This window comes from Nelusetta ayraudi, unplaced genomic scaffold (genome assembly GCF_046127955.1).
Source record: "Nelusetta ayraudi isolate G7.1 ecotype Tasmania unplaced genomic scaffold, CSIRO-AGI_Nayr_v1 ptg000135l, whole genome shotgun sequence".
Classification (NCBI taxonomy): Eukaryota; Metazoa; Chordata; class Actinopteri; order Tetraodontiformes; family Monacanthidae; genus Nelusetta; species Nelusetta ayraudi.
Window position 1 is genome coordinate 15,750,459 of NW_027466185.1, and position 15,681 is coordinate 15,766,139.

The 15,681-nt window shown below is 42.3% G+C and overlaps 2 protein-coding genes across 2 annotated transcripts in view; one reads left to right on the forward strand and one right to left on the reverse strand.

The window, feature by feature from the left end:
* Positions 1–2,805: 2,805 nt before the first annotated feature.
* gnrhr1 (gonadotropin releasing hormone receptor 1) lies at positions 2,806–11,119 on the reverse strand. The gene is made up of 4 exons (XM_076051481.1): positions 10,780–11,119; positions 8,535–9,057; positions 6,137–6,338; positions 2,806–5,007 (listed from the first exon to the last, which is right to left on the reverse strand). Exons 1-4 carry the CDS (start codon positions 10,797–10,799, stop codon positions 4,592–4,594), a joined length of 1,161 nt encoding a protein of 386 aa, XP_075907596.1. The 5' UTR covers positions 10,800–11,119; the 3' UTR covers positions 2,806–4,591.
* Positions 11,120–15,049: 3,930 nt separating this feature from the next.
* gatad2b (GATA zinc finger domain containing 2B) overlaps positions 15,050–15,681 on the forward strand; it is a 36,823-nt gene continuing 36,191 nt past the window's right edge. Inside the window, exon 1 of the mRNA XM_076051462.1 lies at positions 15,050–15,344. The gene's annotated coding sequence lies outside the window, so the exon portion shown is untranslated. The remainder of the gene's footprint in view (positions 15,345–15,681) is intronic.

Below are 15,681 nucleotides of genomic sequence, written 5' to 3' on the forward strand. Positions count from 1 at the left end.
AATCTTTATTCTCATGAGTTCCTCACCATTTTCAAGAAAGTCTTTCTTGTCTTTTATTTTGAAAGTCTCCAAAGGTTGAACCCCTTGCAACACGCTCGTCTATTTAGTTGTTTCTAACATTGCCAATTTTAAAAGTGACCAAATGAAGATGTCAGATATTTTCTAAGACTTTTTATGTGAATAGTTCAAGGAAAATTGCTCTTTTTTTAAGTAGTTGAAGCGTTGCCAAATATTTAGTGACAGCGAAGAGATATTTAACCAAATAACACAACATTTTTCAAATTTTATGCTCTCAGCCTTGATGCTTCCTCATGACCAAAGCACACATAATTCATTCCAATACTGACCTGATTTTGAATGTTCTCATTAACTTGAAATTAAACGCAATTAAAGATAGACAATATAAGAAAGAAGAGCGAAGTCAAAACATTCAATCACCTGCTGTTACCGTGTTTGTCCTAAACATCTTTTTTTTGTCTTTAACAAACTAAAATGTCACAAAAACTGGAAAAATAATAATAAAAACACGTTTTGGTTGATTGTTTTGACTTCAGCGAAAGTGAAGTGCTAGTAATTGGAGACGTCTTATCAACATGTAGATACGTTATGTACTGCACCTGTGTGACTAACATCAACACCATCATTAGGTGAACCTTGGCACCATGAGATCTGGGAAGGAATCACTCTGTACATTTCCATTACACTGAAATAAAATCAGTTGCTCACAGAAACTTAGACTTACATACTCAGATTTACTTCAGTCTGTAACTGAAGTGAATCATAATTATCATAACTGTTAATTGAACAGTGCTTTTGCATGGACCACTTCAGAACCGCTGTTCTATTTCAGTGACTTATGTTCACCACACTGTCAGTCTGGAGACACACTCATGTTTAAGCTTCAGTTAAGAAACTGGCAGTACATCAAAAAGTCGCTTATGATCTCCACAAATAGGAAAGAATTGATTTTCTTCAGAACCAAAACTATGGCTGAGCAGTGAAGCGTCCAGATGATGATTCCTCCAGTCTTCATGGTCCCAAAGGTTTACTGTTCATAGGTTTACTCCATGACGTGATTCTGACAGGGTTTTTCTGTACTGAGCAGAGAGAAATGACAGGTGATTTATTCTCTACACATTCACACAACTGAAAGCTGTCTAACCAAATGAATGCCAAAAAGTGTATTTGATGAGGAAGCCCTCCCCCACCACTTACCCCACAGCCCCCCCACCCATTAAGTTTTTGTAAAGTGAGGTGTTTAGAAGTTAGTTTTGAAATGGAAAGAGTTTGGATTCTTTTTGGAATGCATTTCATTGAAGTATTTGTTCTTCCTGCTGTGCACTGGATACCAAAACAACTGTTTGTTTTGTTTGGGGGTAACTGTTGTCATTATTATTGTTGTTAATTATTATTCTGTTGGTTATTTCTCATATGTTTGAATGGAGAGGAAATGATTGTTAGTATTGATTGTGTTGGCCTTTGAGCAAACGCTGTTTCCCAGAGAGAGAACAACTGCTCTGGAAAGCCATAACGAGAAAAGAAAAAGTACAAAAAGGGTTTTAAAAATGTAGAAAAGTAGGTGATGGCTGCTAGTACCAATGAAATAATGCTTTAATGATTTTCGATGAGCAAAGTTTTGTTTTGTTTTTAAAAATGAAAGCTTTAACTTGCCTAGGCCTGTCTGCAGGCACTGTTTAGAATGGAAGATTTAGCAGTGAAGACTGATTACAGATGAGCTCCAGAAGGAAGCAGAGACCAGAACGCTACATTATTTTACTTTGTTTTTACATAAAATTAATATCGTAGTTTCAAATTATACACAATGTCATGAATATATTCAGTTCAGTTTCACCTGTTAACATTACAATAAGTAAACATTGTGAATTTTTATTTTATCTTATGATTCACAAAACTAAGCAATATGTTCATTGCATGTGTTGATGCATTTCTGTTCCTAAGTACGCCACTGCAATTTATTTATTTACTGTGTGTCTCCTTTGTTTCATCTATGTTTTACATTTAGCCATGAACAGTTTGACTAATTCACAATTCAAACCTGGTCATTGATACCAGGTAATTGGCCTGGTGCCTTAAGCATTTCATTTCAGGGGAAACTCCCTACACCAGACGTAACATATGACATTGTAAATGGATTTACCCAGAGCCATATGCAAAGTGAATACACTGTGAGTGTAAAGGTAGGTCAGGCTGTGCCAGGCTACTTTACAACATTTGGACTGCATGTCTTCAATAGATCAGATTTAAAAACACAGTGTTTCATGAAGCTACATTATTTTTTATGTATTCTCATGCTGCTTTGATATTATTATACCATGCAAGTTTTATTTTGATGGGAATATGGGCCATTGAAAGTAATGTATAAGGACAGTGTTAAAGTTTCATACAGTATTTATATATGTTTTATCATATGCACAATGTAATATTCAGGAGAAGCCATATTCCAGATCTGCAGCAAAGTCTCTGACTGCCAAATCTTCTGTGTAAAAGTCTCAACTGACCATTCTTTATTTTTCTTGTTTTTTCATTCTTCCATTAAAACATGACTAAAGCCAAATTAAAACATTGTCTTAACTATTGAGGGTTTTTTGTCCAGCAATCGAGTTTGTCTAAATGAAAACACACCGTGACTCCTATGATAAGTCAGGCTGTTGTAATAAGACTTTTAAACAGAACATCTTAAAGCTAAAGCTTCGACTTAACTAGTAAGGACATAGATATATCAAGATGGCATATGTGTTCCAAACTTAAGTGTGGATTTGTTAAAACACACAGAACACGAAGCCAAACAGTTACAATCAGGTTGATATTTATTGAGCATACATGAGGCTCAAACTGCTGACACGTGCTTGAATCAAGAGAGTATAAATGTTTCCACGTTAACAATCGGTGCTCTGCCGTACATGGGCTATTAGCTGTTGAACATCAAAATTAAGTTCAATACTACCGCCATACAAAGATGGACGACATTTAAGTTCCCAACGATGCCAAAACATCTTGAATGCCCCCTAGTGGCTAGAAACGGCATTAATTGAGTTGATTCTATCCATGCTTTGAAGGAAATGGGTCAAACTAAAGACTCAAAGTGGCTCAAGGCTGTCAGATTTCAGAGAAAACCGCCTGAATTTTTAAATCAAGTCACTTTTGATGCCATAAAAACAACTTTTACTGATATTTTTCAACAATCATGCAGAGCTATTTTGCAGACGCTCTTAGCTGTGTCCCAAATCGTAAACTCCCATTTTGCATTTACCAGTAGGGACTTTGGCAGATGTCACGACTCTGTCTGTCTTTCCCTGTGTTTGCATGGGTTTACTGCGGCTACTCCAAACTCCTCCCACATTTCACAGGCATTAAGCAAACTGTCAACACTTAATTGTCTGTATGCGTGAATCGCTGTCTCTCTGCGGCCCTACACAAAGCTGTCACTCCCAGACAGCTGGAGAGGCTTCCAGCTCCCCCAACGACCCTGAGTGCAGGATCAGCAGTGATAGACGGCAGACAGATGGATGAATCAAATGCACATCCAAACTTTCATGCCTGATCAAAACTCTGCTTGAAAACTCAATAATAGCTCAGAAGTTTGCGGGATGGGACACAGCTTTTGTCTTTTTTTGAGAGGTATACTGATAACATGGACTATATATAGATAAAATACCACATTTTAGGAAATACTTGTGTCACTATTCAATACTTGGGAAAGAAGCAGACCATACTGTATTGAATCTCTTTTGTAACCTAGATGGAGCCAGTATATTGTCATCCCTTGGGCTACACTTGAAGAGAGAACAGCAGAGATAGCACGGTGGGCACATCGACGCAAACCAAGCATTTATATTTGTTTCGGTCGTTATGCAGTAAAGGACAATTAGGAGTAGTACTGATATACATGACATGCATATCTCCTAGGTCAGTTGCATAGCGACAAAGTTGTAGAATTGTCGCGGCAGCTCCCACAGTGGGAGGTATAGTCAAATGTTAAGTGTGTAATATTTGGAGATTTTGAAGAAGAAACAGCAACATTGAGTGGTTACAGTTAGGCCCCTTACGGACTCCATACCCTCCCTCTCCTGAGTTTGTCAGTGAACTACGGTGGCCTGTGAACAGAAAACCTGGATACCTCATCCGCCTTTTTCTTCGTTGGTTTATTTGATGATGTAAGCGTTCACCCTAATTACGAAACATGCTATCAGTCAGCTGGATTGTCCACACCAGGCTTCCTTAGAAATATGTTGGTGCAAGATGTCAGCTAACTGGGAGCAAGACCCTTATTGATCTATCTTATGGATATATGGGAACCGTTCTAAAGGTGGGAAAACCAAATAAGTTTTATTGTACTTTGATTTTTGATTCTGTGATTACTGATATTTAAGGGCAGTACATTGAGCTTTTACCAATACAAAAATCGTAAATCAGCCCAAATATTACACATTGGACCTTTAAAGCCTGTGCCCCAGTTCAAAGTCTCTCCAAAAGCCTCTAGTCTTTACCATAGAAAGAATGAATGTACTTAGCGTTTACCGAAAGTACTCTACACTGGCTGCATTGTAACAATACACTGGGTCATCAGTGTCTAACCAGGGTTCCCGCTGTGCTGGTTGGAGCTCAGGTCCGACTCCATCTCCACAGCAGCTCCGGCAATCCGGGCCGAGAGACGATCCACGGAGCGAGGGGAGGCGCTGACCCTCCGACGGCCGGTGCAGCACGCCACCACGTCGGCCAAGTCCGCCCGGAAAGACGGCGTGAAGAAGCCGTAGATGACGGGGTCGCAGCACGTGTTGAGGTTGCCAAAGACAAACAGTATGTGGTGGACATACTCGGGCGTGTGCTTGATCATGTCGGGCTGGAACCAATACCAGATCCCCAGCAGGTAGTACGGCGTCCAACAGATGATGAAGGAGCTGACGATGACCACGGTCATCTTCAGGGTCTTCATCCGCGCCTTGGGGATCATGTCTGCTCCACTGCGTCGGAGGCATTGTTGGCTGTCTGGAGGCACACCACATAGGCAACGACAAAATAAGAACTCTTCATTAAAGCAGATCTGGAACTGATGTGTAACTGTGGAAGGACTGACCGTTAGACTGTTTGAGTGTCACAGTGAGAAAGCCCAGTGTGACATTCGAGCAGTGTAACTTTACGATGAGGATGATCTAGTTGTGCATGATGACAAAACACCTTTTAGTAGAAGGAAACTTCATTGAAAATCAAAAAGGTAAGATTTTAAAGAATAAATCCAGGTTGTACCATGTTGTAGGTTCATCTTCTAGGTTGTTGTTTTTTTACTTCTTCCTACACTGGACTAATAGCTATAATCTAGCAGCACAGCAAAATCAGATTAAAAAAATTGGTCAGGTAGAAGAGTGCTTGAAGTGCTTTACTGATGCATTTTAAAAATCTAAGACAGTGATGTCTCGAATGTCGCCTACACTGCACTGTAAATGAGCATAAAATGCTTAATTTTCACTTGCTCCAATAAATCCCAACATTTTTTTTTGTCTTGGCTGACTCCCAGATTTAGAGTTTTTTGAAAGATGATATCCCATTTATGAAGTATTATATGTTTTGCAGTTAACCCAACAGCAAAGCAGTAAGGTTCTTAGTAAGGTCCTGACAGCGTGACGTGACTTCCCTACAGATTTAACAGTTTGTAAACTTTATGTGGAGACGCTATGATCTTTTATGAATCAATAATGCAATTATCACTTTTAATACCAATAATACAATAATGAGTAATAATATTTATCAAAATGATTTTTTGTTTTGTTTTTCTGTTGAATTACATTGTGCAAGAGTTTTGTTGACAGCATACTTGACTCTCTGAAGTGAGCACTGGAGAAAGCTATAGAATATCTTACTCACTCCAGTATAAGTAATGTTTTGACAGACTATCGACAGCTGTGAAAAAAGCCACCGCAAGCTAACACATCTACGTCAACCATCCACAGAAAAAGCGGAAGACTGAACACTATCCCAAAACAAATAATGACTGAAATGAAAATGTGCACATGGACACAGGAAGCTGCAGTGGGACTTGAATCCTCCTTTTAGACCAGATGGGGTCACATGCAATGTGTTTGAAGGGTGAAAACATTCCCCTCGACAGTGAGTCACACACCTTTGCTCTTGCGGATCTGCCCATTAATCTTGGTGAGAATGCGGGTGTAGCAGAAAATCATGACAAGCAGGGGGAAGACATACAGTGTAACAAAGTGAAACATGTTGTATGCCGTCTCCTGCCAGAGATACCGGAAACTTCCGTGGGTCACACACTGAGTGAAGTCCACTCCATCAGCTTTAATGGTCCGAAAGATGAACAACTGGATGGGAAAAGTATAGAGACAATGAGGTATGAGAGAGAAACAGTCCCAGAAAAGCATACACGCTTTCTGGCGTAAGTCGTTTGACTCCACGTAGTGCATTAAATAACATTTTAATGCAGCTCAAAAGATTCTAGTGGTGTCAAAACAGCAGCATATCACCATGGTTGCTGTTGACTCCTCTGGAATCAGACTTAAAAGCTGATGAAGCTGATCTGAGTGTTTTAAACTCTTTGTGCTGCGGTCTAAAACTCTTTGTAAATACACATGTGCACATTCATTTTATAGATAGATCGATCGATAGAAGCAAGCTGAAATCGATACAGTGTCTATCCCAGCTGTCTTGGAGTGAAGGTGGGGTAAAATCCTGAACAAGTTACAAGTTTATCGCAGGGCAGCTTATACAGACAATTAATCATCAATACTAACAGTCACAACTACAGACAGAGTTGTCAATATGCACGTTTGGACTGTGGGAGGAAGCCTGAGTACCCAGACGGAACGGCATTGACCAGGCATGGGCAAACTAAAGTCCAGGGGCCGTATGCCGCCCGTAACGCTTTTTAATCTGGCCCACTGAACTTGAAGAAATGATATTAATAGTTAAGAGCTGAACACCGTGGGGCTTCTAAGACACTGATTTGGTTGCAATTTCGCTTTGGTCCATTTTCAATTGACATTAACGCAACATGTTTTCTACTTATCCCATGATAGATTGTTTCCTCCTATGAGGTGGCTCACCAAAACACTCCATCCATCTGCTGCCGCCCTGCTACCCCCTTCTGGCACATTATAGAACCCAGTGTGGCCCCACCAGTCAAAACGTTTGCCCCCCCCCTGGCATAGACACAGGCAGAACATGCAAACTCACCCAAGAAAAGCATCAGTCCTGGGCATCACTGCCCTCCCACACCTATACACACACACACATATACACACCCTCCTCCGCCTCAATACCCCTCCACTATACTCTTGTGTTATCAGTGAGTGCCCTTTCAAACACACTGGCTCAGATTTCCAAAGTAAAAGCGACCTGTCGGCTCCTTTTCTAGTGCTGCCACTTTTATCTGTGGCAGATCAGCTTCTGTCAGGCCCCTTGCATGTGTCTGTTCTGCCGCCTGAAAAGAAATGGCCATAGATAGCAATGAATGTGAACCAGTGGCTGTGATTCTTGAGCCAGTGGATTGAACTGCAGTGTTTCCTAGTGCATACGGGTTAACAATCCAGTAGTTGAAGGATTGATTTTTAAATACATAACACGTTGTGACCACTTTATGGTGAGATTAACTGTCTAAAGAAATGAATGCCAAAAAGTGTTTTTACTGAGGAAGCCCCTCCCTCTCCTGGCCCCCCCACCCAAAGGTTTTTGTAAAGTGAGGTGTTTTTTCGAAGTCCTGCTACAGTTTTTGAAATGGAAAGAGTTTTGATTCTTTTTGGAATGCATTTCATTTAAAGGTTCAGTGTGTAATATTGGGAGGTTTTGAAGAAGAAACAGCGACATCAAGCGGTTACATTTCAGATTGCAGTGTCTTTCACTCTCCCCACGCCCCTCCTGTGCTTGCCAGTGAACTACAGTGGCCTGCGGACCAAAACCTGAATACCATACATGGGGCCAAGGCTAATAGTAGGTACCATCAGCCTTAGCCCCACCCACACCTCCTGATGGTTAAATACCTGAGACTCTCCATCAGAACTGAAGAAGCTTTTTGGAAGAGAGGCGAAACATCTTCACGATCACAAGAACAAGTTCAGTTGCCCTAACTTAACCCTTCCACCTGAAGATGACCCAGATGAGTGAGAACCTTCACAGACATGTCTGGATACCTCGTCTACCTCTTTCTTTGTTGGTTTATTTGAAAACGTGAGTCTATACCCTAATTACCCTCATTGTCCTGCGAGCAAGATTCTTGTTCTGTGTACATTCTTTCACATACTGTATCTATAGCTGTAAGAATCATTCTAAGGGTAGGAAAACCAAATGACTTTAATTATACTGCGATTATGCACCTTTATTAATGTATTTATGAGCAGCGTGTTAAGTTTTTACCAACATAAAAATCATAAATCAAGCCAAATATCACACACTGGGCCTTGAATTGGTAGTTCTTCCTGCTGCGCACTGGATACCAAAACTGGTGCGAAGTCTGGGTCCTCCAGCTCGTAACAACGAAATTCATAGCCTTCACTCTGGCGTACCTGTGGCGAGGCCAGCAGCAGACTCAGGGTCCAGGCCATCGACAGCATCCTTCTGTTCCTGTGCCCGGCGTCCAGAGAATCCAGCGGGTGCAGGATGGCCCGGTAGCGGTCAAGGCTCACCACCACCAGGATGAAGGCGGCCGAGTGCATGGCGAACAGCTTGAGGAAGCACAGCAGCTTGCACATGACGTCGCCGGCGTACCACTGGACCGTGACGTTCCAGACAGCGTCCAGCGGCATCACCACGAACGTCATGACGAGGTCAGCGCACGCCAGGCCGCTGATGAGCGGCCGTAGGTGGGCGGCCAGGCGATAGCCCCGCCCCCAGCACACGCTGATCAGCACCGATAGGTTGCTGACGGCGGCGAAGACGAAGAGCGCCAGCGTGGCGGCGACACGGCAGCGGGCCGCCACCGTGAAGGAGGGCGCCTCCCAGGGCGGCGCGGAGGCCGAGGCTGCCGGGAACGGCGGAGGGAAGACGGAGCCGTTGTGGAAAAACTCGGCAGTCAGGTTTCCCGTCATCCTGTGGCAGAGCGAAAAGATGCGAGACTGAACCTCATCACAGCAAACACATTTCAATGCCCCATTAGAGAGGCACAGTCATACTTGTACTTAATCATGTCAAAAAAAGATGTGAGCAGACATTTTTGGGGGGTAATAAAACTGTCCATTAGCCAGCTGCGGTTCCACACCTGTCCACCAGATGGTGGCAAAGTGCCCAAACCTGAACTTTTGCACACAGTACTACACTTTTGCAGACACCAACACCACACCTGTTCCAGATGACAATCAACCTCAACCACCAGTATAAAAGGAGCTTCAGAACGTCAGTCTAGTCATTAGAATACACAGGACTTCAGAGATGCTGCTGGTAATCTGCTTTCATTGAGTGTGATTATGTTTTCTGATTATTAACATGTTGGTTTGATTTACTACTTTCCAATATGATATGTGTTTATGTTAATAGTAAAATGACGTATTTTCTGTTGATTTATGGAACTTGATAACTGAATGCAATCTTTGTTTGTTTCATAACCTTGTTTTGTTTTTCTCAACCTGTTGAAACCTGCTGCTAAAAAACTCCTGCTAAAAAAAACTACAAAAAAAAAAATCATCAAAATAAAAGCAGTAAAACTTTATTCGGAGTTGTTCCGAAGCGCATTCCGAAGGCCGCCCTTTTTAATTTCGGCCAAGTGTGTTACCAACATCAAATTACAGAAAACTTGTCAGACAAACTTTAAATTCACTGATAAGCTGAATACTTTGAATAATGTCCCTCTAAAATATGATCCGGTTTTGTATTTAATTACACAGCATACTATAATAGCTGTACTTCAAGCAACAACATTTGTATATTTTAAACATCTTTAAACACAAAAGGTTTTTTCCAATGTAAGGAGCAAAAAGCACAGCTATCGATGATCAGAACAAGAAATACTCAAGTGAAGTACAGATACCTGAAAAATCTACTCAAGTAAGCAAGTATTTGTACTTTGTTTCCACCCACCTCTGCTTGTCACATTTGTTCAGTGTTTGGTTGTTTTGTTTTGACAGTTGTCACCTTTTGAAGCATTGTCACAATTGCAACATCTACCCATCACTGCAAATGTACCTCTTGTCATACATGTGTATTAACATGTCTATTATTAGATTTTGTGTTTTTTGTTGTATCATTATCATGGTAAACTGTGTTACCATGATGGCCATATGCGGCACGTTAAGCTATTTAAGCCGACCCTTTGAACTTGAAAATTGATATTGTCAGTCAGTCAGTCATAAAACTGCTGTCTTTCCTCCATGTTTCCAGTGTTTTCAGAGTAATTTCAATAAAGAGCTAAATACGGTGGGGCTTCAAGGACACTGATTTGGGCTCCGTACAATTGACATTAAAACTACGTAATGTTTTCTACATATCCCTCATGCATATTTATTGGCCCCTCTGTCAAATTTTAAAACCCATTGTGACTGGGTTCTAGAGTGTAGAGGGCAGTGCAGGAGCGCCCTCTGGTGTCCGACTACTGCAGTTCCTCGAAGGAAGGCGGCCCCTGCAATGAATGGCACTCTCTTTTTTTTTTTTTTTTCTGTACGGATGATGAAGACTAGATGTGGGTGGTCCACCTTCCACAGACGTTCTCTGCTATTTGAGACCAACACTGTGTTTTCTATCACTCCATCGCTCTCTTCAGATTCATCCGTATGACTGCATCACTCACACACAGCGACATGCACCCACTCAGGCTGTTACCTGAAGGAGGCTCTTGTCATCAGCGTGATGCTGGTGTCCAGAAGAAGATGGAAGCCCCCACAGGAGGAGCCGTGCGGTGTCCTGAAGTATCACTCCTGTCGCACCCCGTCCTCTGGCCGTTCCACCTGCTCATCCCCGCGACCCTCGGTGCTATCGCGTCCATCTGCTCACCCCCCCCGCCCCCATCAACCCCGCATTCACACCGCATTCACCGCGCACAGGGAGGCGCAGGGATCGATGCTGATTGGTTGATTAGGGCAGCTGACGTGCAGCTTAGCGGGGGTTGGGGTGGGATGATGGTTACCTTTGTGACGCACACATCCCTTTTTTTCCCTCCCCGAATTTTGTGCGTGATGCGGACTGAGACGCCTATAATGAAGATACCTACCGACTGTTGTCTTTCGGCGACATTAATGGACGTCTGTTTCAAGTTCATCATTGTTATTACACGTCTCACGTAATCGAATCGTTGTTTGTAATAGAGCAGCATTCATTTTAGATACATTACCACGTTTCTTTTTTGTTTTTGTTTTTTTTTTTAAATAAGACAATCTTTCCTATCCAACCATCATTGGAATAATATTTTTAGTGGTAATTTTGGAACTTACTACTTCCTCTCCCCTGCCAAGATATCATTGGTATCAGATCTGTTGAACCTCATTGAAATGGACTCTTTCTGTGTGGAGTTAACATGTTGTCAGTGTCACTGTGCAGGTTCTCTCACGTCATTCAGCCAAAGACATGCACACTGGAAGAAATGGTCACAGTATCAGCTAAATTGTCCTCAGGTGTGGATAGTAGTTTGTCTCCTTGCATGGCCATGCAAATAGTTTCTTGATCCACACTTTCACCCCATGTTAGCTGATGATGATGATGATGATGTCATGTGCCAACCTACACCTGAGGCAGAATCAGCCTAAAGTCTTCATGAAATGACTTCATGTTAGACAGTTTATTTCTTGGCGATCAATTTGCAGAAAAAAAAAAAATCCAAAACAACTAAATGTGTTTGATACAGGTCACATTGTTTTAGATAAAATTATTGTAGTTGAGGAGAATGAGGAGAAACAATTGTTGTCCACAAAGTAAAAGTTACTAAAAGTGTCATGTTATTGCTATACAACATGGTTTTTGCTGTTTCCCTGAAGGGTTAAGGCCTTTTTTTCTGAATTATTATCCCTAAAAACACATGAGGTTAGTTTAAACACACCCACATGACAGAATGTATTGGACAAGAAACAATAGCATGAATATCATCTTATTTACCAAACTGCTAATGGAATTCCATGTGCACCTCACTTGATTTTTCTTTACCTTAGATAAAATAGATTAAAGAGGGGAAATGAGCAGGTGAGGAGTTAGATGACATGGAAATCCAATACTATCATTTCATCGTATTTTTGATGGCATGCCACTACAGGTTTGTTCACATCATTGTTCTTCTTAGGTATTATTTCTGCATTCTATAAAATATTTGACTGGTGATACAGGACAGCAGTTAATTAGAGACATCCAATCCATCTGTTTCCCTCACAAATAGCCACGTAACCTTAGTCAATCGCCAGGCCAGGAAGTACTTAGCCTTACTTTAACAGCCATTTGTGTATGATGGATGACGGTGCAATTTGGATTTTTGTGACTGGATCAGGGCTTTCTTCTTTGAATGTTTTTTATGAAGCACTTCATGTTGCATTTGTATGATTTGATTTGCTCTGTCTCTCTAAAATGAATAAAAAGCAGAATTTTTCTATTCTGTCCATAATTAAGCTTGTCATATAAACCCCAACATATGATGGAAGCGTGTTTTTAAATTTCAAATGAAATAACTTTTTAAACACAATAAAACATTATTAATCTCATCTGTGTGTTTCAAGCTAAAAATAAAAAGGTAATCAGAGGATACAGAAGAATAGAAGTAGAATACAAAAGAGAATTCTTGCCCTCCAGACAAGGCTGTCTCGGTTTGGGGATGGCTTTGTCTTTCGAGCTCTGTCCTTAATCAATAAAACAATCAATAAATATATAAATAAATACATGACAGACAATGCATCTGAATGTATCAAGGCAAAGAAAAAAACAACATGAACATCTATACACCTTATCAGATTTATCAATGAATATGTGGCTTGTATATCTGTGTAATTAGAATAATAAACATGTAAGGGTTTTTCCAATTATTCATATTTGCAAGTGCAATGGCAATTTTTAGAGAATCTTAAAATACTGCAGCATATATACACACAGACAGACATTTCTAGATAGATTTACTCAGATATTTCAATGCAGATGCTTTTGCAGCTGAATCACCAGCCCCAGCAGATCAGCCTCTCATTGGACTGTCCATGTGACATTGTCAGATTTTTTTTTTTTTTTTTTTTAATGCACGTGGCACTTCTCTGCACCTTTGTGTCAATACAGCAGTCACACCACCAGTCAGCAGTATAGCACTCCAGTTGGGGCTCTGCAAGAGTGATGATGGTGCTGAGGTCAGTCATAAACATGGCATGACCAGAAATGAACCCATCTTAAGGGGGCCATTGGAACCCAGTTTGATGACAGGCACTACTGTGACATTAAACTGATTTAAACTGGCCTGACTGGGTAAAATGACTCCAAGGCTGACAAAGGTTCAGGAAGGGACAAGCAGTTAGCCATCAGCCTGCAGAGTTTAAATGCAACAGACCTTAGCAAATCCTATTATCTATGTAAGCACTTGTGCATTTTGACACGTTTGCATATCTAATTTCTAATTTGCAAAATTGTCCATAACCATATATTTTCTGTGCAAGAGACTGTGGAATTTGATGATGCACTGAAATGAGTCCTTTACTGCCTTTTTTGCAATTTTAGCAGGCGAAACATTGGATTTACGCAGAGACTCAACACGAGAAGACACTACAGCAACACGAGTAGGGAAAGACACAGTAGTTGTCTTCTGTCACAGTTGAGTGTTCTTTCTATAAATGTGAGTTAATTATAATGTGAGAGGCTTATTTGGTTTCTTCTCAGACAATCTCATTTGATGTTAATGTTTAACTTATATGACTAAGGCGAGAAAGAGCAAAGTGATAATAAAAAAACAATACTGTCTGAATGTACTCCACTCATGAGACATTTCATATTGTGCGAAGAATCTCGTCAGGAGCAGTTGCGTAAACCCTCGTGAAGCCACCAGGGGGCTCAGCCTTCTTGACAGTTATTGTGAACGGGCGACACTGAACTTCATTTATTGTCTGCGTATTATAACGCGTGTTGCCGCCTGCCTACCCAGACAGTTCTAACAATTGATTGTGCAGCACAACAACCTGAGGTGAGGACCATTGTTCACCCCGTTGACAATGCCCTCAATGCCTCCATCGATCCTCCTTGAAACGCAGCGCCTCGCAGTTGCGCTGCAACGTTCTGGCACTGCGTGTTGCATATGAAACAGACAATCAACCAACACGAGCCTCACAGCAGTACATTCATCGTAAATTTTAAGAATAAATACCAGAACGCCTTAAAACCCACAAAGGGGGTTATGAAATGACTGGTTTAATACATTGTGGTGATTTGCGCGCATCGTTAGTGGAAATTATTATTACGATCTCAATTGTTACTGGAAACGGTTCGATCGGCGTGATTCCCGATACGGTACCGATCGTCTGGATCAAAGACGACGTGACCAAAGACAATGCGAACGATTAATGTACGACCCTCTTCGACCGAAATCCAAGTGTAACATTATTCCTGTCCGGTCGATTTACGAAAATCTGCAGAATCCTTTCAAAATGACAAATAACAAGGCGACGTAGGTGGAAGTTTTCTTTGTCTGCACATTTGACTAATGGCGTTCGCACAGCCTGCAGGGGGCTGCATTGCTTCGGACTACTTCTTCGGATAGAAGTCATGACGTTTCCTCCCCATCCGCGCTCCTGTCACGGCTATTTGCACCCCGTCTCAACGCTTTGTCGTGTCGCACATGTATGCATGCGAACCAATATCGATACCCGGCGTTACAACAAGCTAGCGTCCCTAGCAAACATACACAAAAAATGAATCGCTATTCAATATCCGGTCCAATCGCGGTACCGTGGAAGAAATCGCCGTTATAACATTGTGTCACGACCCGGTTATTTTAATGAGTACAAGCGAGCAAATTGCGACTTTACCCCACCGGGGTTAACATGGCTCTTTATCCAGACCCAGACAACAACACTACTACCGACCAATCAAAACCGCCGTCTGTCTACGCCGCGGAAATGGGCAGCCAATTCACTGCCTCGGTGCGTTTTGCAAGAAAAAGGAGGCCCCGGGCGAGCCAATCAGCGCTATGTCTGGCTCCGCTGAAAGGGGGAAGGCGGAAGCCAATGGGCAGCTTGTCTGAGGCTACGCGGAGGGAGCGTTAGACCAATGGGAAGCCAGTTTGATTCGCACCGAGGGGGTGAAGCGTCTGCCGAGGCCCAATGAGCGGATCAGTGCTGCCTGCCGGTGCCGGGGACTGGTGGTGAGGATCCGCTGCAGCCGCGTAAGGACCGGACCGTGAACCCGGAGACGGTACACACCGAGGCGAACGGGAGACACAGGTGAGTCCGAGGATGCGAGGCAAGGCCCGGAGCAGTGCTGCCGCGGCCGCTGGTGGTTGGTAGGGGGAGATGTTTTGAAAATGTCGGCGGCGGGATTCGGCGTCGCGACGAGAGACGTCCGCTGTTAGCGTCGTCTACCTAGCCGCTAATTACGCTCATAGACAATAGAGCAGCGGCGGCGGCGGCGGCTTCGTTTTGCGTTGCTATTTATTGATGCGGGGCTGACATGTTGGCGAGCGGCAGCCGTCGCCACGGAACAGTTATTTCACATTTTTAAACACAAGGGGGTCCCGGCTTGCTCGCGCACACACACAAATCGCAAATGTTGCTCTATAAT

Bases quoted from the DNA above. Each gene is read 5' to 3' on its own strand.
- gnrhr1 (XM_076051481.1), bottom strand. From the start codon at position 10,799: ATGACAAGAGCCTCCTTCAG. The intron at 6,339-8,534 runs GTACGCCAGAGT...TTTCCCATCCAG, and splicing joins TGCTGCTGGCCTCGCCACAG to TTGTTCATCTTTCGGACCAT. The intron at 5,008-6,136 runs GTGTGTGACTCA...GTGTGCCTCCAG, and splicing joins GCAGATCCGCAAGAGCAAAG to ACAGCCAACAATGCCTCCGA.